This window comes from Nannospalax galili, unplaced genomic scaffold, assembly GCF_000622305.1.
Source record: "Nannospalax galili isolate Female #2095 unplaced genomic scaffold, S.galili_v1.0 scaffold973, whole genome shotgun sequence".
NCBI lineage: Eukaryota > Metazoa > Chordata > Mammalia > Rodentia > Spalacidae > Nannospalax > Nannospalax galili.
Genome location: NW_008334020.1, coordinates 1929492 through 1955515, shown reverse-complemented (window position 1 = coordinate 1955515; position 26024 = coordinate 1929492). Strand labels below are relative to the sequence as shown.

The 26024-nt window shown below is 35.7% G+C and overlaps 1 protein-coding gene across 6 annotated transcripts in view; it reads left to right on the top strand.

The window, feature by feature from the left end:
* The window catches only part of Cacna2d1 (calcium voltage-gated channel auxiliary subunit alpha2delta 1), a 499112-nt gene extending 484663 nt beyond the window's left edge, over positions 1-14449 (top strand). For all 6 annotated transcript variants that reach the window (XM_017797133.2, XM_017797131.2, XM_017797132.2 and 3 more), the window contains 5 exons: positions 1655-1710; positions 2159-2288; positions 4401-4510; positions 4838-4920; positions 10584-14449. In XM_017797133.2, coding sequence (XP_017652622.1) covers positions 1655-1710; positions 2159-2288; positions 4401-4510; positions 4838-4920; positions 10584-10700 — 496 coding nt within the window. In that variant the 3' untranslated portion in view covers positions 10701-14449. The remainder of the gene's footprint in view (positions 1-1654; positions 1711-2158; positions 2289-4400; positions 4511-4837; positions 4921-10583) is intronic.
* Positions 14450-26024: the final 11575 nt, after the last annotated feature.

Below are 26024 nucleotides of genomic sequence, written 5' to 3'. Positions count from 1 at the left end.
GAATGTTGCTCTAGAGGCAGGAATTATTTTGAATTCTCTGTGAATTCAAGGCCAGCCTGGTCTACATAGCGAGTTCCAGGACAGCTGGGGCTACAGGGAGACCCTGTCTCAAAAAAGACCAACCCCCCCAAAAACATGATTTAATATCCAAATAAAGTGTCTATATTATGTAATTCAAGACATGGGGACTTAACTTTCTACTGCTTTACCTTGAATATAAGGATTGGAGTAGTGCTAGAAGCTTTGTGTTGTTGATATGCATCTGGTTCTCTCTTTTCATGGCTCTACTTACTTCCTTTACCCCCCCACCATGCCCTTCCACCAGTGGAGTTCAAACACTGAACTGTTGGGACACTGTGGGAATGTGGAAATCACATTCTGATCCCTCACGTCACTCAGCTTCCTCTTGTGTCTCGGATCCCTTATCACCCTCCTTCCTTCCCTCTCTACTTATCTCCTGCCTTTCCTATCTTTCTGGTTTTGTACATCACTGTGTCATATTGTCTTGGTCTTATTCTATGCACAGGAATCTATAATATTCATTGAGTACTAATAGTCTTGCAGATATAATTAAAGGTTTATATAATTTTTTAAAGTAATAGAAAACATTTAAGATATTTTAAAAATCACATTTTTCTCTGAATGTGTGGTGGTGCATGCCTTTAATCCCAGCACTTGGGAGGCAGAGGCAGGTAGATCTCTGTGAGTTTAAGGCCAACCTGGTCTACACAGTGAGCTCCAGGCCAGCTTGGGCTACAAGGAGACCCTGTCTCAAAATGAGCAAAAAAAAAAAAAAAAAAAAAAAAATTATTTTACACTATGACAGTACTGTTTGTGTAAGTAGCTATTCTATATCTTGCAATGATCCTGAAACACTTGCCTTTGGCCTATTTTCTAGCCCAATTCTCTGTCACCACACCTTAACTAAATATAGTTCCCAATAATTCTAATAATGTTTAGCTCAATTATCACTTATTTACAAACTAAATTGTGCCATATTTCTCCATATAATTTTCTGCATGTTATTTTATAAAAGTCACATTACAGATTAGCAAATGACTGTGTACTGGGGGGTAAATAGCTCAAACCCAAGCCAGTTTTGTTTGTGTGTTTATTGCATTATAGAGTTTAATAACTAAAATCAGGAGAAAATTCAATATATGCGATCCTGCACACTGAAATATTCACATTATCCCCTACACAGTTCCCACTTTACCTCTGTGTGTCCCTCACTTGGTCCCAAATACATTTGCTCTTATGACTCTTTCACAAATTAGAAACAAAGGTACAATATTTTGCATAATTTTGTTTTGTTTTGTCTTTTTGAGACAGGATCTCTCTGTAGCCCCATCTGGCCTGGCATTCAATATGTAAACCAATCTGGCCTCAATCTCACATCTCATAGAGATCCACCTGCCTCTGCCTCCTGAGTGCTGGGTTTAAAGGCATGTGCCAATACATCCAACCCTATTTTGCACAATTGTAATATAAAAGTGCCATTAAGGTTTCTGTGAAATTTGACTTTGCCCAAAATGATAAAAATGGAATATGTATTTTTATGTGTGTGTACTTGCAAAACTATCCAGAAATTTCATGAAAAATTTATAAAGAAAATGTTCTAGATGTATATCAATTATTGATTTTAAAAATTCAGGTCTATCCTCCAGCAATTGCTCTTGAGTTTGACCTTTCCACGGCTCCTTGAGGCAGGTATGTCAATGCACACATGTGGCCACTGTCACAGCAAAAAGTAAAGCATTATTTTGTATTATGCTGAGTCTGATAAACTCAAAGACCACATTTGTGTTTGTGTGTGTATGTGTGTGTGTGTGTGTGAGAGAGAGAGAGAGAGAGAGAGAAAGAGATAGAGAGAAAGACAATCATCAAACATACTTTTGCTATATTGAAATTTTTGTTAAATATTTTCTAAAAGTTTACAATTTTCTATACTTTTGTAATTCATATTGGCCTGCATTTTGTAGCTGATATATTAATTTATTATTGAGAGACTTTCCAGGCACCTCTTAAGGACTGTCAGGCTTTTACTCAGCAGTAAACAAGCCAATCAGACATTTGTTCTTATACATTAATTTTGCCCCATGAGCATGAAAAGCTTGGTGTCCCCTCATAATGGTGATCTTCATTTTGACTCCCGCAGTTGAGATGGAGGAGGATGACTTCACAGCCTCCCTGTCAAAGCAGAGCTGCATCACTGAACAAACCCAGTATTTCTTCGATAATGACAGTAAATCATTCAATGGGGTATTAGACTGTGGAAATTGTTCCAGGTACTTTGTTCCTTTGTGTTTGGCATAGTCCTAGTTCACCAAAAAACTGTATTTACTTCTATCATAGCACAGAAAATAATGGAAGTTGTTAGTGGAGCCAGAGGTGATAGTTGTTTTAAGTTAAAAATGTCAGAAATCTAAAGCTTCTTCATAAGCTTATAAACTCAAATATTTTTAAAATCTACTTTTGATAATTTGTGATTCTTTTAACTGTAATTACATAAGCAGGATAACTTTCTAGGCAGAACAGAGATAAATTTGGTTATATTTTGATATATTTTCACATAAAATAATTCAAAACTTTATAACACAGAGAAAGTTTAATTATGCCAATAATGATTAGCTAAATGAGACTTCTTTTTATTTATGGTAATTAGGTACGTCTGTAAAAAGATATTCAGCAGGGGTGGGAGAGGGTGTTTGTTTATACTTCTGGTGTTCTCTGACTTGAAGAAGCTATTACTCCCTTTGATTTGAAATTGAAGGAACTGAGAAAAATATTATTTCATAAGGTCATAATTAATGTTAACATTCATATAACATCTTCAAATTTGGGGGTAAGACATGGAAAAATGTAATTGGTTATAATGGGACAGCATAGAAAAGCAAGGTGGGGATTTTGGAAGGTCTGGAAGGAAAGTGCTAATCTCTGGGATCCCTGAGGACAGAGCAGAGAGCCACAGCTTAGAAAGCACAGAGGACACAGGTAGGGCATTTTGGTTTTAGAGATAAATGACAAGTTATTGGAGAAGAACGTTAACAGAGAGAAGAAGAAATAGGAGGAGATGAGGTAATCTTAGATTGTGAAAGCACTGCTGGGGGTTGAGAAAGTCAGTCTATAACAATTACAAATTTTTTTTTTTTCCAAAAGAGTTAACCAAAGTTCCCATGAACATGTATCAAACATGGTTAGTATTTTTACACTTGCTTTTGCAAACTACAGTCTCCAAGGAGGAGGTAGAAGTTGTGAGGTGGAAAGAAAATGAGCGAAGTCAAATATGAACTCTGAAAGAAGATCATTTGATTCAGCAAAAGGAATACCAGCCTGTAGTGTAGCGTCTGCTTTCCAAGGAGTCTCACAATCTCTTGGTCAATTCACTAACTGAGGTTCAATGACAGCAAAGTGTACTGAAGAGCTTAGTGAAACTGCAAGGGTAAAGATTAGTGTAATGAGGTCATTTAAATGAATCTGTGTTTTCGTGTGATTTGCTATGGCCTCATTTCAATGGGCAAAAAAGCAAGTAAAATTTCACTTCTTTGAAAAACACGAGCATAAAGGAATGTGATCTTTGTCATATATTTATATTGTTATGTTGGTTTCAAAGGAAGACAGAGCAGCTGAGACTGGAGGTGGAACTCAAATCCCTTGATTCTCTATCAGAGCTGTCCAGTGCAACAGCTTCCAACTATGGACACCTATTTACATTTCAATCAAAGTTAAATATATTAATTGAAGTTCTGTGCCCCTTTTACAAGATTTGTGTGACTCACGTTTAACACATTGAACAAAGCACAAACCATTTCCATCTTCATAGGAAGTCTGCTGAACAGCTTTGTTCCACACTTTATTCTGACAAGCTTACCTTTGACAAGATGTATAGTAACTTTTGTTTCCTAGTTTGGGTATCTGTAAAATAAAGCATATTGCCTGTAATAAATGCCACAATTTCTCATCTCAGTGTTAGTACCAAAAACAATGAGTCTTTCTGCAAGGAACAATACATTCTAATATGAAATGGAGATCTTTTTTAAAGGTTAAAAACTCATTCAATTTCTTAAACATTTAAAATTGAGCATTTTTATGAATTTCAACAGCAACTAAATAGTGCTCATTTGTAATGAGGGCTAAGAACTTTAAAGATTACAATAAAAGATGTTTCAGATATGACCTTGATTTTTTAAAATATCTGTCTAAAAGAAGTGATATATTCATGCTAATAATGTTTCTCTTCTCAAATCACACACTTTTTTGTGCTGGTTTGTGACGGTCATACTTGTGTTTCATTAAGTCTTGTTTTGTCTTTCTTTTTAATAAGTGAGGATCTTTAAAAATCTCCATTTCCCCCCCAAATACTCTTCATTCAGTGAAATACTCTTACATGTGTTTTGCAGAATCTTTCATGTAGAAAAACTGATGAACACCAACTTAATATTCATAATGGTTGAGAGCAAAGGGACATGTCCCTGTGACACACGGCTGCTCATGCAAGCGGAACAGACTTGTATCCTTTTACATCAGAGATGTTTGGAACAGACCATCTCAAAGCACTGCATTTTTAAACTTGTCACATTGTTTATGCTCATAAAGAGAAAAATATTGCACTACCCAAAATGTGGTTTGAAGGTCTGAACTGATAACATATTCCGTTAATATGAGAAAGAGAATTGACAATTTAGTTTCTCATAGCCCCAAGTACTTGAATTGGTTGTACTGGATGAGGGCATAGCACAGGTATATCTTGATTACTTTTGGAAATAAACATATTTCATTGGATTCTTAAATCATGTTTGTGAAAAGTTACATCCTATTCCTTAACAAATATTGTTAGCTGATGGTCCAGATCCTTGTGATATGGTTAAGCAACCCAGATACCGAAAAGGGCCTGATGTCTGCTTTGATAACAATGTCCTGGTAAGGTTCCTTAGTGCATTAAATGGTAATAATTAATGGTCACTGCCAATAAGAATTACAGAGATAACTTTTAATTTTTAATTCAAACATTACATCTTTATCCTAGATTTTCTAGTAAATAGACATTTTCCATTTCAATAGTTTTCATAGTTAGCTTAAACTCAATAATTGCTTCTCCTGTTCTTCCCACTAAAATTTTACTTTCAAACACAACTTAAATCAATTTAATAATAGTTTTATGATTATTTTAATGACGCATTAATGAGTAATAATCATAAAAACCATACTCACTGTATACATATTGCCTACCTTAATTATTTATACTAGATTGATGAAAATTTGTTATTTCAATCTATTTAGTTATGTTTAGTCATCATCCAATGTATTTAAAAGCCCATTATAATTAGTTGCTATCCTATTATCTTTTTTGACTTTCTTCTCCATGTTTTTAAAATCTGTTGGTTTAGAGTTTTATTATAGACCTCAGTTGTAATAATTTCTTTTTCCTTTATCTTATACTAGTACCGGGTTAATTTCACAAAATATTACAACCTATAACTAATGTGCCTTACTTAACAGTGATTACTACTTTTCTTAAAATTTAGCTCTTTCCTGCTTCCTACTATTTTGACTGTTACTTACAGTCTATACATACATATTCATATATATCCAGATTTTTATATATAACCAGCTTCTTTGCTTTTAAAATTAAAAACTTTATTCTCGAAGATGATTGCCTTTGGAAGATCACTATTTATTTTTACTGCTTTCAATGTTCAATTCTCTAATTTTTAGTGATTTTCACATTCACTTGCTTACACATACCTATAAACATTCAGACTACTGTCATTTCTTGAAATGATATTTTAAAAAAAAACATGTTAGAAGATCCACTGATTACTGTATATTCTTACAGGTATTTATCTAAAATATGTTTAACTATTCAGATTTAGTGATATCAGCCCCAGAAATGGTAATGCATTTCTCACAGAAATATATTATGAAAATAGACATGTGAACTAAAAACAGAACATTATTTTAAAAATAAAACCAAGGACTGAGAAGATGGTTCCGTGGACAAGAGTACTTGCTTTCAGAGGAGCTGGATTTGAATTCCTGGCACCTACATAAAAAGCCAGGCATGGCTGTGCTTGTAGCTTCAACATTAGGGAGTGCAGACAGGTGGATCCCCAGAGCTCCTTCTCCAGCCTAGTCAAAACTATAAGCCTCTGCTTCCGTGAGAGACCTTGTCTCAAGGCAAGAAGGCAAAGTGATAGAGGAAGACACAAGATATTCTGCTATGGCCTGCTCAGTACAGGCACTGTACATCTGCATGCTGAATAAATTAATGAATGGATGGATGAATGAATGAGTGAGTGAATGAATGAATAAATACATGAATGGATGAATGAATGAATGAATAAATGAATAAATAAATAAATAAATAATAACCAGTAGTGGGGATAGAGCTAAAAATGTAAGATGTTGCAATCAGGAAATCTCTATAAGAATTAATTTTCCTTTTGATAGGGAAAGTGTTTAGAAATTACAACTAAGCCCTTTTTTCCAATTTTACTAAATAAGACTTCTTTCTTCATTATTGTTTTGAGACAGGGACTCACTGTGTAGCCCTGACTGACCTGGAACTGGCAGCATACACCAGGCTGGTCTGGAACTCAAGATATGCCTGCCTCTGCCTCCCAAGTGCTAGGATTAAAGTTGTGTGCCATCACACCTGGCATCAAATAAGAACTTTTCAACACACAGATATGAGGACTCCTCTAGTCTTTCTAATATACCTTCTATCCACTATGTTTTCTAGAGGCTTGCTCATGTCAATTCATTCCTTAAAGAAAGTGGTTGCTTGCAGTCTCCAGAGTATTGTCACTCATTAAGGAATTGTCATTCATCAACAGTCACCAACTTCCAACAGTACAAACACAGATTAATTCACAAAGCTGAATTTACAAGATGATGTAGAAACACTAAGACCCCAGATATTCTCATCACGGGATATTCTGTTTTATCAAGACAATTAAAACATTAAGACAAAATTTCTAGCCATTTGAATTTATCAGCTATTTCAGATTGTGTGTGAAAGTACAGTTCTTGTTCCACAGCTTGGGGTGCTAACAATGTATTGTGTTTCTTGGTAGTGGCACACTTTGGTAATGCGTTGGTAATGCAATGGTGGGTGCGAATCCGAGCTGGGTAAAGGCTCACATTAATTTCTAATTACTAGAAAATTGCACGAACTCTCATTTTGTCTGTCTTCCTTTCTATATTTTCTTTTCTTTCTGTACTTGCTACATTGCCTATTATTATTATTAAATCCTGTCACAATGAGTCGATTCTGTCTGGTGATACCAGTTTCTATCTTCACATTACTGCAAGTTTGCCTGGGTGTGGGTGGTCAGTCACTTTCTCTAATTTTTCTTTTCTTTTGGTTTTGGCTTAAAATTTTATAAAATAACTCATATCCTCAAACCTATGATTAAAAAAATCAGGATTATTAAAATTTTAATACTAGAATTATTTTGTACTTTGCTGTTTTCAAATGGCACATCAGTTTCTCATCCTGAACTCAGCAAATTAGATTCTTATGTTGATTTAAAAAATCATTATTTTCTCTGGAACTGCAGAGTTGCCTCAGAAGTTAACAACACTGACTGCTTTTACAGAGAACTTGATTTCAATTCCTAGAACCCACATGGCAGCTAATAACCATCCTAACTCCAGTCCAGAGGATCCATCGCTTTCTTCTGACCTCTGTGGGCATTACACAATGTGTGCACTTACACATATGCAGGCAATGCACTCATATACATAAAATAAAAATAATCAAATATTGTTAAAAATCATTATTTTCTCATAAGGTGTTTGTATAGAGTCTATGTGAATAAAAATTGATGCAACCTCCATGACTTCATGACTTCTTGCTCTTACTAAAGAGGCAATTGCTAGAAGTAGTCATCTTAATTTAATTTTAGAAAATTCTAACATGAGATTAAAGGCCCATTCTAATTTTATTAAGCATTATTTATGAATTTCTGAGCCAATTGTTCTGATATTTTTCTTTAAAAAAAAACTAACTTAAACAGCATTTTCAGACTTATTTCCAAAATATTTATATGCCTGTTGTAATATTTTAGTATAAAACCTCTTATTTTCTGAGATCATTTTATGCAATGTGATTTGTATCTAGGCCAAAGTTACCATTAATCTTTGATCTTTGGAGAAATTTCTGAATTAAATAAGCAGTACTGCTGAACAGATGCTGTAGACATGTGTCGGTGCTCAGTGTTCCAGTTATTGCTAATGCTGTTCCATCTCTGATGTTCTGGAGTCATCATGATGGTTTGACCGCAACTTTTGGTGATAGTGTGTTCTTTCTTGATTGGTCTCTAGATATTCATTGGCTAAGAAACTGCTAGATTGAAGTGTGACTATTACTAAGAACAGAATGAACTCATGGAACGATGGGGCAAGCAAAGGGAACCTCAGAAAATAGCCACATTTTCTCTGAGACAATAAAATATGTTTTCATATAAAAAGTTCAAGTAAAGGTAACCTAGCCAGTTTTAATTCTTAAACTAAAATAACAAAATACACTGAACCCTCTGCCCAGGGTGCTATGTACATTCAATTTACATTTATAAAATAAACAGTGTTATTTGGAATATGCCCTGATATGTACCTTAAAGAAGTATGTAATTAACTACATTAGAAAATGTAATAGAGGGCTGGAGAGATGGCTTAGTAATTAAGATCACTGACTGCCCTTACCGAGGACCTTTGTTCTAGTCCCAATACCCATCTGGTGGCTAACAACTCTTCTTCACTCTGGTTTCAGGGGATCTGAAACTCTTCTGGCCTCCGTGGGCACTGCATGACAGAGGTGCACTTACATACTTGCAAGCAAAACACTCATACCCATAAAATTAAAAAATTAAAAATAAATAAAAAATTGAAAAGAAAGTGTAAGAGAATTCTATTTTTCTATAATTATCCCTATTTGTGATCATAAGAGAAATGAGCAAAGTAGAGCCCAAGGGAACCAACTTACTATATAGTGTGTGTGAAAAGAGTATAATATAAAACCATCATTTTTATGTTTCTTTGTAAAGTTTCCTTTTCTAAAGAACAAAAATTATAGATATGAATGACAGGTAATCAATTAGACATAAAAATACTAAGCACTGGGCTTTTGTAAGCTATCATTGTTTAAGGAAAACATTCCACAAAACATAATATGAAAGAAAACAGCAATATAAACATTTTAAAAGTGACCTAGAAATTTTATATATAAAATGGATCAGTAAAAGCATGCACCACTTAGTAAGATGTGGGCATTTGTTCATTTTAATTTGTTAATTTTATCTTAATGCTGCAACAATACAAAGAAGTAATGCCTAAGTTTGTTTACTGACTTTATCACCTGCTACTATAGTTAGCTTTTACTATTTTTGTTTTCCAACTTTTCTACAATGAATGAGAAGTACTTATTTTTCAACCAGAATGTCATATCCAAAGGAGAATTTTTTTTTTCTACTTGAGATCTCTTTGCTCAAATTTGGTGCCTACCAAACAATTATTTGAGTTCTGATTTTTCTCCTGAGACACTTGTTTTCCAAGACAGAGTGCTTTACCAGCTATGCAGCGAAATGTGTATAGCATCTTCAAGTAAACACATGCCATCTAGGCACGTGTCTATTACAACTCACTTGAAAATCTAGCACAAGAGCCTGGCATCCTGTGTATAGCATATTCAAGTAAACACACGCCATCTATGCACGTGTCTATTACATCTCACTTGAAAATCTAGCACAAGAGCCTGGCATCCTGTAGTGCTGAGAGAGAGAGAGAGAGAGAGAGAGAGAGAGAGAGAGAGAGAGAGAGAGAGATGATAGTTTTAAATGAAATTCACTACATGAGAAGAAATTTAAAAATATGAAAAATGTGTCAGAGTATGGCAGCTGGGAATAAAGGTAAAGAATAAGTGGGCTCATAGGGAATCCAGCTAAAATATGATTAGTCTGTACAGAATGCAAGTAGTTGTATTCACTGCACATACTGATAGCATTGCATGGGGCTGTGAACAAGCCCCCTTCTTCCAGCTTAGTTCTACATTTGAAGCCTGTGTTTCCAGAATGTCTTTGTATTGCTTAGGGTCAAATATATTATTTTTCACTTCATTATAACTCTTAAAGTCAGGGTGCTACTGTGCCCTGCCTGTATGTTCACCTTGGACATAAGATAGGGGAAACGGATTATGATTTCTTAAATATATTTCACTTATGGAGCACAGGTGTTAAAACCATAATTCTTGGAAATGATAAAAGCATCGTTAAATTTTTTATGTGTCAATACTGTTTTTATCATGATAGTGAATTTTTATTAGCAATTTATATATCAAAACAATTCATTATTATTAGCATTCTTTCATGATTATCAGAATTTAAAACATGTGTCAAATAGTGTTAGGGAAATTGCTTCAACTCAAAGTTTCTGTACAATGAAATGTAGGTAAATATTTGAGTTCCAGTGAAGGCAATATTACAAGGTAAGTTCAAAAGTGGACTAAGTATGGATTAATCTGAAAGATGCTTTGTTGCAAGTTTTCAAGATTGTCATTTTACTTATTTACCTTTCATTGCTAACAGGAGGATTATACTGACTGCGGTGGTGTTTCTGGTCTGAACCCCTCCTTGTGGTCAATCATTGGACTCCAATTTTTACTCCTTTGGCTGGTATCTGGCAGCAGACACTTTCTCTTGTGACCATCTAAACCCAAAATCTGCAACTGAACTCCAGACCCTACCCAAACATGAGCCCTCAGTTACATTCAAATAGGGTCAGCTGAGGAATCTACATGCAGAACATTAGCTGGGCCTCTACCATGGAGTAACTCTAAGGCACAGAATATCAAGACTCCCACTGGCTGCATGTCACGGTGTCAAAACCTGATTTGTGTGAATGCTGCATCATCTATGTATAACATCAAAGCAAAATTCTAATTGTGCTCTGTGGAAAATTTGGGAGTTTGCTGCTGTATTGTTGGTGGTTACATGTGAAAGGGCTCCCCATACGGATGTTTGAGTCAGAAGAGTCTTTAATTTTGACCTGGAATTTCAACTTGCTGCAGTTTTACCAAGGAAAATCCCTGGTGGAGAGGAAAGTCATTTTTGCCTTCATGTTCTTTCTGCTAAAAAGTAGTTCCTGCTTTGAGTAGTTATTGAGTAGAGGGAGAAAGAGAGAGAAAAAAATAGATTGGTCTAAACTGTTGAAATATAAACAATGGCTAATTTTCTACAGAAAATTGCCATGAATAAAATGCCTTATAAAGAATGACTTCTCTGCCAAAAACAAAACACAGCTTGTGACCAATTACATTTGGGTGAGTTATGAATTGATAACTTGAAAAGAAGGGAGATATGATTCAACTAAAGGTGCTTGCAGGTGAAATTTGAACTTTTGACATATTTCTTCATATATGTAAGCCCTTAAGTGCGTGATGTAATGTCCCTTTTGTTCACAGTAAAGTCATGTAGTGCTAGCCAGATAATCTAAATGCTCTAAGAAAAGCTTGTGGGGGGTGGGGACATGTTTTTCTTGTGATTAATGAACTTGGGTTACCAAGGGTATTTTGCATGATGCTGCTGCTCTTTAAAATTTTTGGTTTGTTTTTCTGTTTCTTACTGTAGAGTATAGTCCATTGAAAAGTTACCTGGGTGACATTATTGTCATGTAAGAATCTGAACCTTGCGTGTAAATGCACTTAATTCATCTTTAAAAATGTTGCTAAACGATTCTGAATATACTGTACAATGTAAATGCTGAATGACTAGGTTAGGCAAATGGCGAAATGAAAATTCATGAATTTTTTACAGATTCGTGCTTTTGCCTGAAAACCTATGTACAGATATTTTACGTACATAAATCAAATTTAACACATTTATTTTTTGAAAAGTACATATACCTTCTCAATGAAGATTCATCCTAGGTTTCCTCTTTGTTCGTCTCAATAGTAGCATGTACAATCCAATTGCTGCTGCTGTTCCTGCTTCTGTCCCTCCATGCTGATAAGATCATTTGACCAAAATTTCCGTGCAGCTTCATGAGGAGTTTAACAATAATCTGAATAAATAGGAAACCTTGAATCTATGTGTATGCACATGAACACTTGATTGTGAATAATAAAATTTGTTTTATACAGCCTCATTGGTGAAAAGCATTAGTGATGTAGAGCAAATATATGGTAGCAAAACTTTATGAGTTTAAAAATTATTTTCAGGAATAAACAGTATTTGAAGAAAGGGTAAAAACAACGAATGTGTCCACGAAGAGTAATTTTACTAAAAGCTGAAAGTATGCATATATTTTTATGGTAAATCAAGTTCTTCTTTTTTAACATGCCAAGTATTGGTGTGTGTAGATGCTGGAAATTTCTGTGACATTATTTTACAATCAAAGTTATTTACATTCTCCAGCATGCTTTAATACGCTCCACATATCAAAGGTGTAGCCAACTCATTAGCATAGTTGTTTGTTTTGTTTACAGCTTTGTATACATTGGGTACCATTTGTGCTACATTTCCTTATTTACAATTTTTTCCTTAATTTAAAATGGGGGAGGGATGATTGGAATCATTCTGCCAGCCATTGTTCTAAGAAGTGACATCAGTCACCATTTTAATGCTTTGTCATTTTTTAGTCCATTCATAACTGGTACTGACATTTTAGAAAACACAAAAGTAATATAAAAAGCAAGACAATGTTTAAATCATGTTGTTTATAATTAATATTCAAAAGTTATTGTTACCTTTTGCTAGACCTTATTGAATCACGGACATGTTGGGGAAGGAAATCTCAAAATATAAAATTGCTAGTTTGTACATATAAGTGATGCGCATTAAAACCATTTAATTGCTTCCAGCATACAACAAACTACCTTAAAGTGTATTAACTGTATTTTCATGGCTAATGTCACTACAAAGTGTCTTTCCATCAATGACACTTGTATTAATCACCGTTGAACTTGGCATCTCTTGGCAAGGCCCCATTTGATCACAGTTAGATTATCATCACAGCCACATGCCTGGTAACAATTGGGTGAATGCATGATCTCTGATCAAGAATTGTTTTCATGACAGATACTAATGTTCAGGCTTTAGCATACTTTTTCTTTAAAGGACAGTAACACTCATGCCATCGAATTACAATATTAAGTTTACTATTTTCCTGTGGGTTCTGTTGACAAGAACTTAGTCTGTTACAGATTTACAAAGACTGAACAGTGTGAGATCAATGAAAAAAACTTTTAAAATATTTTTACCTATTTAACTGTCATTTTACTCCTGTAGCTGAGTGCGCTTTGTCACACAAACAGAGTCAAAACGAGTCTTACCTTGGTGTTGACTAGCAGGAAAGAATTTCACATAAATGGTTTCATCTTTTCTTCATTTGAACAACCAGCATTACTGCCAAGCACCAATCGTGGTCCACATTTGTAACAGGTTTTTAACATGACATAGTTAGCAAGTTTGATTGAAGAGATTTTTAGGTCCTGGGCCTACAAGATTTTAGTATGATCTTTTTTCATGTTTCTAATGCATTATTGCTTACCTTGGGAAAAAATACAGTGTTGCTGCCATTTGTAAGTTTTCCTATAAATAATATTCCTTTTATTAACTTTAAAACTGGCCTTATGGGGTTCAAATAGGCAGTATCCCTTTTAAGTGACCTTTGCAACCCAAGTGTTACTTGCTTATTTGATGCTCTCTTGTATTTTACATCTCAGTTAAATACTTGTCTTCACCAAAGCTTAAATTCTATGTCTTAATTTAAAACTCTTAGGCTGTTCCATTGATTGTGTTAGTTGATATAATAAAGTGTCTAAAGGCATAGAGTCTGACCTAGGGAGACACAATGAATTTTGTGGCTTTTCCACTTGCCCCGAATTTTAATATTTTTTCATTATCTGAAATGTGTATTGTTTCTCATAGCAGAATGTTAATATTGTTAATATTCATTGTATATTTCTGTAAAGAGCAAATCACTACAGTGAACTATCAAGTGCTGACAACTTCCAGAATTCCGAAGAATTAAACAGCCCTTACAAATACTTTCATCTACCTTATTTCTAGCTCATATAAAAGAAACATTGAAATTCCACTGAGACTCATGGGATACTGTCTTGTATAGATGCCAACTGAGTTTCCAATGTGACCTGGCAAATCTGTCTTTCTGTTGTGCTGTGATTGTGGGATCATGCTTTTAGGGTTACTTTTAATGAAACATTCAACGTGCATCCTTGCAAAAAGCCAAGGGGCTTTTGTGAACAATAGATCTTTTCCCCCCTTTATTACGTTCTCTTGACACTTTTGTGGAAATTAACTAGCCTGATGAAGACATTTTGTAAAAATTTGTATAATACTGTTATAAAAAATATTTATAATCCCAGAAAATGTTGTGTTAAATCTTGTGCAAAAACAGTATATTCAGAATAAAAGTTTATCATTTAAATTCACCACACAGTTTGCATTTTTGACTGTTTTTTTTTTTTAAAAAAAAGATCCAGTGGAAAGAGATAGAGGATTTCAATATATATATAGCCTAACAGTTGACAGATTGACAGTGAATGGCATTAGAATTAAAATATAATGTAATTATTTTTAAAAGATGCTAAAAATGAGACTGGAGAGATGGCTCAGTGGTAAGAACACTAGCTGCTCTTGCAGAAGACCTGGGTTCGATTCCCAGCACCCACATGGCAGCTAGCAACCATCTGTAACTCCAGTTCCAGGGGAATCTGATGACTTCTTCTGACCTCTGCTGGCACTGTATGACATGAGTGCACTTACACACCTGCAGGCAATACACTCATACATATAAAATGAGCATAAGAAATAAATACTTTTTTAAAGATGCTGAATAAGTTCCTTTTACATTTATGCCAGCTTACCACTTCCCTAACTTCTGGCCACCTAAGGAAGCGATTGGAAAATAAGGAAATGTATGCTACAGTAGTTCCATACACTAGTTTCCTTTTTTTTTTTTGTACTGAAGTATTTCATAAGACACACCTTACCACATTAAAGTGGAATGCAATATGTGGGTAGCCATTACAATGGCTAAGTTGGTTGCTGTGTCTGATCAAGGCATTTTAGCAGGAAAATAGAACCTACTTAAAAGTTTACCGAAGATAATATTTGTTTCCTCAACATCTGGGTTCATTCTATACCAGTTATCTCCTCAATCAATCCTCCTACTCCCAAGAGATCTTCATTTCCTGCATCAGTCATCGTGATACCATCCCCACCTCTTCCTTTGGGATCTGTCTTAATTAATTCTCTTTTGTGAAGCTTATTCAATTTCTCTTCTCTACTGACTTTTCATCCCTCTCTACCTAGAAATACATTCAGAATATCTCTACTTAAACACAAACACAAAAACCATATACCATTGTCCATTAGCCCTATCACTCCCCTGATTTATAAACCTGTAATTAATTCATTTATAAATCCAGAGATTCACGGCCATTGTCCCTTCCCTTTACATTTTATTTAATTTGGTCTTAGATTCTTACATCTGTGATGCACATTATCTGTGACCTTTAGATTCAGACAGTTGCTCAAATTTTGAGATTATTGGTATTAGTTCATAATAAAAACAAGGTCTTGTGTGATTTTGATTCCAAAGTTTTGCTTCTTGAAGTGATCACTCCCACAGCACCCACATATACAAACTGATTTCCAACTCAGTTCTGTTTATTCAGTATTATGTAATCAATAATTTGTTTTACATAATAATTTTAGGAGAAACTTTAATATTACTGCTATAATTAATGTGTTTCATAAAAGTAGGTTCATAGCAATTCCATGAAACCAAAAAAACCAAATGGCACTTCTCAGCATGACCACATTTCAATCACTTCTCTGATGCATTTCTTTTTTAAAAAATCTTTTGTTTATTTTTATTTTGTGTATAAGTATTTACCTGCATGTATGTAAATGCGGCCATGGCATTCAGTGCCCACAGAGGCTAAAAGAGGGTGCCAGATCCTCTGGAACTAGACTTATGGGCAGGTGTTACCCACCATATGGGTGCTGGGAATCAAACTCAGGGTTCCCTAGAAGCCCAGTCAGTGTTCTTAATTAGTGAAACACCTCTCTAGCCCCTCCAATGTATTTCCTGAAAAAATATCCTGGTCTATTATTTTGGTAATGAATGCTGTAAAGTATGACTCTTCACTCAAAGACTTGATTACAAATTATCATTAATAGCATATATACTTAGAAAAATATTTCAAATTTTGATTTGCCCGAGGTGTGTATATTTTTCATCCAAATAACTTTATCAAAATCATAACAGCTGTCCCATTTCTCTGAAGAAAGACTGAGAACTGCCTTAATTCAAGGGCACAGAGATAAAAATTTAGAGAGCAGCTTGACATTATATCAATTTAACAAAACAATACTATATTCATCCCTGGGGACTGTGAGCACTCCAACTACAGATCCTTGGCCAGATTTACAGTACCAGACATGTATTTCCTCCTGTGGAGTGGCCTTAAGACCAATCAGAAAGTATTCAGTAACCCCTATAACATTTGTGTCCCTATTACATCTATGGACATACCTTGCCAAGAAGATCATATTGTATTTTGTAGAGTTCACACAATGACTTTTTATCCCTAGTAGCCTATATAGTACCTTCTGGCACATGAAAGCTTGCCAGCAGGGACAAAGTTTCCTGATCAGTACCAACTTGATTTCTCCATTTTCTCTGGTCAAAGTAGGTGGTGTTTTCAGCCATAAGGTCTTACTATTGAGTTCTAGTGGGCAACCAAGAACAATTGAAACAGCTTGTATTGTTTCGGGAGTCTCCAGGACACCCCTGACCAACAACTCAGGGGAAGTATCCCATGCTTGTCAATGGGCTTTTCATTTGTGATCTACGGTTTCTGGGAGGAACATTATCTCCTGTGTGAGATGACTCTAATTAAATTCATTTATATGAATATTAATGAATTTATATGAATATTTATATACATACATATATATGTATATATAGGAGCCTTATAGCTTAGGTTTCCATATAGCTTTTTCAAACATTCTTAGCTATTCCTTTACCATACCTCTTCTGTCTTACTCACCCATATTTTTCCCCACTTAAGCTTCCCAAATCTCACTTTTTTGAGAGGTGGCAGAAAGATTGTAAGAGACATAGGTCAGGAGGACCTGAGTGAAACTGTTATAAATGTGACAAGGACACAGCACTCATGAATTCACAGCCACTGCTGTTGCCTGCACAAGACCTGCACAAGATCTAGCAAGTCAACATTCTAGCATGAATGGGGGAGGGGCTCGTGTGTCCCTATTTCTGACTGAGGAGCTATTGACAGTCACCTTTCTGTAAGGTTGTGCTCCCTCATAGGTCTGCTTTGCTCCAATAGATGGTCCCCCACATACATGAGTATATAGGCAGTACAAATTGGACTTGGTGGGTTATTAAAAAGAGAAGGAAGTTGTGGGTTAGAGGGATGAGTGGAGGTAAAATAGCACCAAAATACATTGTATGAAATTCTTAAAGAATTAATATTTTATGTTTAAAATCATAAGAGCTTTTAGGTCATTTGAAAAATTGTTTACTGTCTTTGAAAATACATCAGAGAACAAGTTTACCACTTTATGTGGTATGACAAATGACTTTTTAAAAAAAGAAAGAAAAACACAATTGAAGGCTTCTAAGACCTGGACCCCAACAGTTAAATGTGCTCACATCACAAGTAGCAGCCCACAACAAACTCTTGTCCAACAACCCTAGCTCCTTTGGTTAACACAAAACATCAGCTCAATAACTCATTGCCCTAAAAATGTAGAGATTGCAGTAAAATTAGAGTAACGTTGTTTTCTTAGTTTGCCTTTGACTGCTATGATAAAACCACTGACCAAATCCAACTTGGGGAGAAAAGGGTTTATTTTATCTTAGATCTCCCAGGTTACAGTTCATCACTGAGAAAAGCCAAGGCAGGAACCTGGAGCACAGACTATGGAGGACCATTGCTTACTGGCTTGCTTTTCCTATCCTGTACTCTGTTTGCTTTCTTATCCAACACAGGACTACCTGACCAGGTATGGCACCTCCCACAGAGGGCTGGGCCCTCCCACATCACTCAAGAATCAAGAAAATGCCCCACAAACATAACAATAGTCCAATCTAATGGGGGAAATTCCTCAATTGAGGTTCCGTCTACCCAAGTGCGTCAAGTTGAGAGCTGAAGCTATCCAGCACAGTTATCAATTTCCTGTACTTGAAGGGGCTTCCTTTTAAAAGATCATTTCTTTTCTTGTTTTAATTTTTAAAAGCATATAGCACTCCTTTGTGAGGTGTGTGAGACTTGATGCTGTTTCAACTGACAGTGTTAGCAAATTTGTGTAAGTTAAGATGATCTCACTCCCCAATCTTTTAAATTTCTGATTATATTGATCTATAAGATTATTAAGCTAGTAACTACACCTGTAGTACTCATTGTTGAGGCTATCTAGACAAATGGAAAGTGGAATCTGTTGCCTATATTTACATGCTGGCTTCACCACTTACCAGATATAAACCATGGCTAAGTTTTGTAATATCGCTAAGCCTCAGTCCCTTCCCAATAGAAATTATTGTAGTAACTACATTGCAGAGTACCTACCTAGACTGCAGAGTTCCTACCTCTGAATAAGGATATCTATTTCAAACTTCTGCCTCCCAAGGCTTAGGGATCATTGTGGAAGGAGGGACAAAGGGTGTAAGAGCCAGAGGTGGTAGATAAACACAAGGAAACAAGTTTTACAGATAGCTGGTCAGTTACTCATATGAACTCACAGCAATGGTGACAGCATGTACGAGTCCTATGCAAAATAAAATCAGATAAAAATCCCCACATAGACATAAGGAAGTAGGTAAAAAACCTCAACCAACCTAAGAAAATTTTGGCAACTAATGGCTGCTCAGAGGAGGAGAGAGAGTCTCTCTCTTTCAAGTATGGGACTCTTAGTAGGTTAGCCAGGTACCAGTGAATGGACCCCCACTGAAGGATATTTTGAGACCCAAATTAGGTGCTATAGAGCAGAAGGAAAAAAATGGGTGGTCTAAATAGGGGAGAGAAACTAAATACCATCAAATTGTATAAAATTGCAAAAACTCAATTTAAAAAATTTTTTAAAGTAACACCTTCACTTAGGAAATTAGTGACTGGGGATATTGAAGACTTAGTAAGTATTTACAAGTGTGAGGTATATACCATAATTAGACAGGAATTGACACAGGGGTAACCTAGCGAAACTAAACTTGCCAGAGATGACTCTCATGCATTTAACTTGAGGAAAGTACTACCACTAGTAGAGGACAGTCAAAAACACATGCAAGCTTATTACTGCTAGGTATGGGAGAGCTGCTCTTAAAAGGAGGAGCTCTGATAGGCTGACTAGATGCCAGTGGATGAACATGCACTGAGGAACATCTAGGGAAACTAACTTGACATGATAGGTCTTAACAAAAATAACAGAATGCATGAATTTCATTGGGAGGCGGTTGGAAGGGTACCAGTGGGGAAGAGGGTATAAAGATGATTAAGATGTTCTATATGAAATACACAAAAATACAGTTAAAAAAACAAAGAAAAAAAAGCCATGCAAGGCACCAGAGGAAGTCAATGTGAATTCACTGTGGCTAGAGAGCAGAAACTACAGGGTCAAAGATGAATCTGGACTACACTCTGACTTAGGTATTATGCTTGGTCATTCATCACCCACTGAAGACATTTAGGTAGAGAATGAGGTTATATTTGCATTTGAGGACCATCATCTGAAATATTGGTTACTACAACACCTACATGGAAGGAAATCAACTAGGAGACTACCATCTAGCTGAGATAGTTGGTGACTGGAATAAAGAAGGCGGAATAAGTAGGCCTATGAGAGAGAAGACATAGAAGAAAAAGAGAAGGAAAAAAGGAGGTGACTTTATGATTCAAATTTCATGATTTATAAGCTTATTAAAGAAAAAAATGCTGCTTTCAACATTCTGAGGTGTAACATTGCTCTGGTGGTTCAATTCCCCCAAGTTAGCAAACACTGGAGGGTGCCCAGTGTTGGGGACAGAGGTGGGGAGCATGTCCAGAAAAGAAAATCAAAAGATTGCACTTCAGACAGACTGTGAATAAGACTTGAATTGATATAAAGAAACACACAAGTGAGAAAATACACACAAGTGACTGTTACCCAAGGATACACGAGTCTAGGAGGCTGACTCTCAGCATGCGCTGCATAGTTGAAAACCTGATTGGAGACTCTACTTTTTTGTTTAAATACTGATACCCAGGTTCTACTATAATTAGCTCAGATCCTAGATGTGTCATGTAGCCAGGGTTCCACTACCCGGGAATATATTCCATTATAATTATAACAATACAAATGCAGGCTACTTCTGAATACTTTCTAAAATTGTATGTAGATGTTGGTTATTGCTTCAATTTAAAAAAAAATCTCATAAACACATTTCAACATAATATATAATAAAATCACAATCTGAGGGCTAATATCTTCTTTTTTCATTTTTCTCTTTGCATTTAGATTCTATAGCTGCACACAGCTGATAATTCTTAAACTTCTCATTCTTTGTGGTTAACAATTAAGACCATCATCATGATGATACTTGCTTTCACAGGACATCCTATTTTCATCAAACTAATATCAAATATCTTACACAGTTGAACCACAAATTTTTCTAAATATCATCAGGTTTAATCTTATGAAAAATGCCACTGAAAGCCAGAATAAGATCAGAAAGTTATATTACTTAATGACCTGGTTTCCTTATATATTATACTGAATGAAATAATGTCTGTTTCTTAGTAATAAACAAAAGCTAATCAAAACTTCTGAAGACCCACTGATACTATGCACATTTCAGACTGCCTGTCCATCTCAGTCCTCAGGGCCTCAAGGAATCTGATGGAAGCAAGAGAAACCCCATAGAAAATAGTAGAAATTCCAGGTTCCGGCGTCAGTTTGCTGGGATCTACATTCCAGCTCTGCCACCTGGACAAGTATACAATCGGTTTGGTTATTTTTATTCACTGAAGATTTCCATGCTATAAAAGATCAGAACGGTCTCTAATAGTTGCTCAGGCCTTTACTTCTTACCTCAGAATATCAATCATTCCATTAAGACTGATTTCAGGAGTATCTAAAGGTTATCAGTGTCAAGAAGATTCCTAATGGATAAGCAACACTGTCAGGACTTGATGTTTTTCACTCAGCTGGGCACTGGAACATAATAGTGAGAAATGCAAACACAGCACTGGTTATAGGAGGATATAGGGAGAAAGTTCTTTAGAAAAAAAACTGTATAAATCATATTATTATTACTCCAGAAGGAACTATGCCATAAACAGCTTAGAAGCAAAGAATTGAGAGCAGGCAGGAGGAAAGAGCTTGATGAAAACCCAGCTGGGCATAGTGAATGAACTGGGAAAGGTAGGTGGGAAAGCATCCTGTCTGGGGTGTCTTCATCCAAATGTCAGAAACAATTAGACATCTGGAGCACAGCAGACATGATGAAGTAATGGCCAGGCAGATGGTGATATCAGTCCTGGGAGGATGTTTGACCTGGACTGACAGCTTGGGAGAGGGGCAGACAGAGCAGATTCCTTCACTAATGTTCCTGTACACGTTTGTCTAACAAAAATGCATTCCCTCATCCATTTCCTTGACTAATTTTATTGCAAACCTTTTAGAAATTCTTTTCCTGTGGTTCCTTTTCCACTTTCTCTCCTAACATTGATTTTCAGTCTCCTGAAATGACAAGTCCACATTTCTTCCAAAACTGCTTTTGATGACCTCGTCTTTGCTCATTCCCATTTCAATGCCTTATATCAATCTGCATCTTCTGCAGATGATACCTGAACTTCTCCATCTTCCGATGCTGCTCTGGGGTTTTACTCTCTTCCTAAATTTCCACATCTGCTTGAGATCTTCCAACTTGCTTGCATTATGGGTTGATGTTTAGAGAGTTTTATCCTTAGTTCTCTAACTTTTCTTAATCAAAATTCCTTACCTGTCTAGTTTTATTAAAGTTCACAGTTTTGTTTTGTTTTTATCTTCTATCTGGCCCAAATTTCCAATTGTTCTGGGATAATTATGCCTAACTATCTTAAATACATGTCAAGTTAACATGCCAGGAAAACAAGTATTACCCATTTTTCAGCCTAATTCCTCTTAAACTTTTCATCTCAGGCTTAATCAGAGATGAAAAGTAGCCAAAACTGTAAACTTTAGAATCATTGCATGTGCACATTCTGGTAAGCGCACCTGTTAAGTACTTTTGGTTCCTCACTACTTCCTAAGTCTAGTGCTACTTTCTTGCATCAGACTTTTCCTTGAATGATTTAAGTGGCTCTCCATTTTTATTGTTTGTTATTTGTTGTTGGGTTTTTTTTTTTTTTTTTTTTTTTTTTTTGTTTTTTTTTTTTTGCCTCTTCAATTCATCCTTTGTGCTATTTATTTTCTAAAATTTACCTCTGCTTACATTTCTTGTTTGAAAACACTTGGTGGCTCCCCATTGTTAGGAAGACATGGTGGCAATTGGGAGCAGGCCTGCCTAAATATGACTGCGTATTCCCACATTCCTATCCCATTAAAAATGTACTCTTAACACAGGTTTTCCCAATTACATGAGGTTCTCCAGCCCATACACACTAACACATATTTGAGAACCTAAACACACAATTCCTACCATGTCTTTGACTTCTTTTAATTCCTGCACTTCAATACACGGTACAAATGGTACCACCTCTCTGGAGCTTTCTTTGGTTCAACAGTGCAGTTATGTTTCCTTCAACTGTTCCTGTCCGTTGTAATATGTAAAACTATTATTTGTAGTGTGGACTTCAGAATTTAAAAACCTGGTTCAAGCTGGGCGTAGTGGTGCAGGCCTGTAATTCTAGCACTCGGGAGGCAGAGACAGGCAGATCTCTGTGAGTTCAAGGCCAGCCTGGTCTACATAGTGAGTACCAGGACAGCTGGGGCTGCAGGGAGATCCTGTCTCAAAAAGACCAAAAAAAAAAAAAAAAGAAAAAACCCAAAAACCAAAACTGGTTCAAGCAAGTCCTTGGTCTTCCATCATATTACCATAGGATATGTATTTAACATCTCAGTGCATCTGTGTCTTCAAATGTATGTTGTCTCCGTATTTCCTTTGCAATATCTGGGATTGATTATTAATTATACAGGATAGGCATAAGATAGGACCTTAAGTAATGCAAACTTCTACTAAGATAATTAATCAAATAATCATGCTCTCTGTAGTATTGCCAGGATAACAATAATGCTCCACTACAATTGTTTGGATAAGTTAAAATTTTTCTTTATTGGTGTAAAGTCACTGTACATAGTGTTGAGTTTCTCTTTTATAAATATTTTTTGTTTACTTTGAGAATTTCATACAATATATATTTTTCAGTTTTTTAAATTTAATAACCACATGATTAGAAGAAGCATTTCATTACAGCTTTAATATATTCAGTAACAATTTCCTGAGAAAGGATACGTCTCTTTCAAAAGCGGCTGTAAATTTTTAGGTTCACAGTTGAATTAATATGGTTATACAATATTGAACTCAGTATAAACCCTGTAAAAGATAAAATTGAATGAGTTTTTACCCTTTCAAGAAAAGAAGATTTCCGTTTTTTTTTTTTTTGGTCTTTTTGAGACAGGATCTCCCTGTAGCCCCAGCTGTCCGGAACTCCATATGTAGATCAGGCTGGCCTTGAACTCACAGAGATCTGCCTGCCTCTGTCTCCCAAGTGCTGGGATTAAAGGCATGTGCCACCACACCAGGCTTCCATTTCATTTAAAAATATGCTGTTTCCTACATTTTTAGTGCTACTAACATTTAGATGTTTGCACTTGTGTCTTTAATCTCTATGTTTCTGATTATTGCTAGTCACAGTTGGTTACTCTGAGATCCTTGGCACCTGAGTATGGATATAAAGTCCTCAGGTAGATTTCAATGGTAATGTTTATCACCTCTACTAATTAACCTGAAGTAAATTTTTATGATTCCTCCTCAAATATGTCTTTTTAAAAAATTTGTTGATTTTTTTTGTGTGTATATTGTACAGAACATCCCACACAATCTTATCCATATAGCCGCTTCCCAAATGGCATTCTCTGATAGCCTCCCACACACACGCACTGGAGCCCATATACTCCGTCATCCCTGTTACTGTCCACTGTGTTGTTGGCACCCCCAGCCATTCCCCAGTGCTTGTCCGTCTGCTGAATCTAGTCAGCCTATCTAGAGAGACTTGTTTTAGGAAGATCAGCTGTTCCTCATCTAGCAGCAATCAGTTGTCAATATTCCTTTAGATAAGATTGGGGTCTGCTGTTCATTTTCCCAGTTTTAGTCAGGGTTACTGTCTGGGCGTCCTTGGGGCCACCATTATCTCCTGTTTGGCATTGTTTCTGATTTGTAGCCTTTAGCTATACATATGGACTCTTAAAAATTATATTGACCCCATTAATCTTAATCTTTGGTTATACCTTCCTTTTTAGGGCTTAAGACCCTACAATTTGCCCAGGTACACCAATTTATTTTTACTCTTAAGGTCATTTGAGGATCTGTTCCTCCGGGGTAACATGGGCTTGGGAGGATCCCCTGGTATATTTTGATCCAACTCCTCCTCTTAACTATACCCAAATTCACTCCCACTTCATAAACCCCCAAGTTTGTGTATTACTTAAATTTAATAACCCATTGACTTCCATTTAAGCTGGCATTGGGTTTATACTTATTGGTGTGGGGCCATCCACTGGAGCCTGGTCAACCTACCAGGAGTCACTCCCTTAAAGAATACTGACTCTCCCTCTCCCAGAAGCCATCAAATGTCCATAGCTCCTCAGGTTTAAATGATATGTTCATCTGAGCTAAAGTAATAGAGAAATTTCTTTGCTTATTTCTCAAATTCAGCATCATTCCATGTCAGATGAGGACTAGCTAATATGACATGCCAACTGGCAGCTCAGGCTATCTTCTCCATTACTCCAGAATTTCCTCCTAAATTCTAGGTTTTGCATTGTTCTAAATTACTCTTATCCCACACTTTGGAAAATATGGAAAAGGAATCTAGTCACAGAAGGCAGATCAGAATTAAGAATCAAAATTTTAGGATTAGCAAATGTATACTAGGCCAAAGTCATAACTGGAAGATTTAAAAATCATTATGAAACAAGAAAACAGTAATTCTTCAAAAATAAATAAATGCCATCTGGGAAGTGGGTGTATACTTGAATAAGATGGTTTGGGATGTTCTGTGTGATATACACACACAGAAAAAAAAATCAACAAATTTTTTAAAATGTATTATATTTGAGAAGGAAGCATAAAAGTCTGTCATGTTAATTAGTAGAGGTGATGAACATTACCATTGAAGTCTACCCGATGACTTTATAGACATACGCAGGTGCCAAGGATCTAAGTGCAAACGATTATGATTAGTAATAATCAGATACATACAGATTAGAGAAACATGTGCCAGCATCTCAGCGTTAGTAGCAAAAACAATGAGTCTTTCTGTAAGAAATAGTATATTTTAGAATGAAATAGATATCTTTTTTGAGAATTAAAAACTCATTCAATTTTATGTCATACAGGGCTTATACTGAGTTCAATATTGTATAACTGTGTCGATTCAACAGAGAACCTAGAAATTTTATATTTATTTTATTATATATTTATTTTTATTTTTGAAGGAGCTGTGTCTTTGCTCTGGAAACTGTTATTGGGCATGGTAAAGCTGTACTGATATGCTTCTAAAAAATAAAATAAAAAATAATATTTAAAAATGTAGGAAACGGCATATCTTGAAATGGAGCTCTTTAAAGGGTAAAAACTCATTCAATTTTATATCTTACAGGGTCTATACTGAGTTCAATATTGTATGACTGTATTAACTGTGAACCTAAAAATTTACAGCCACTTTGGAAAGAGATGTACCCTTGCTCTGGAATGTGTTACTGAGTATGTTAAAGCTGTAATGAAATGCTTCTTCTAAA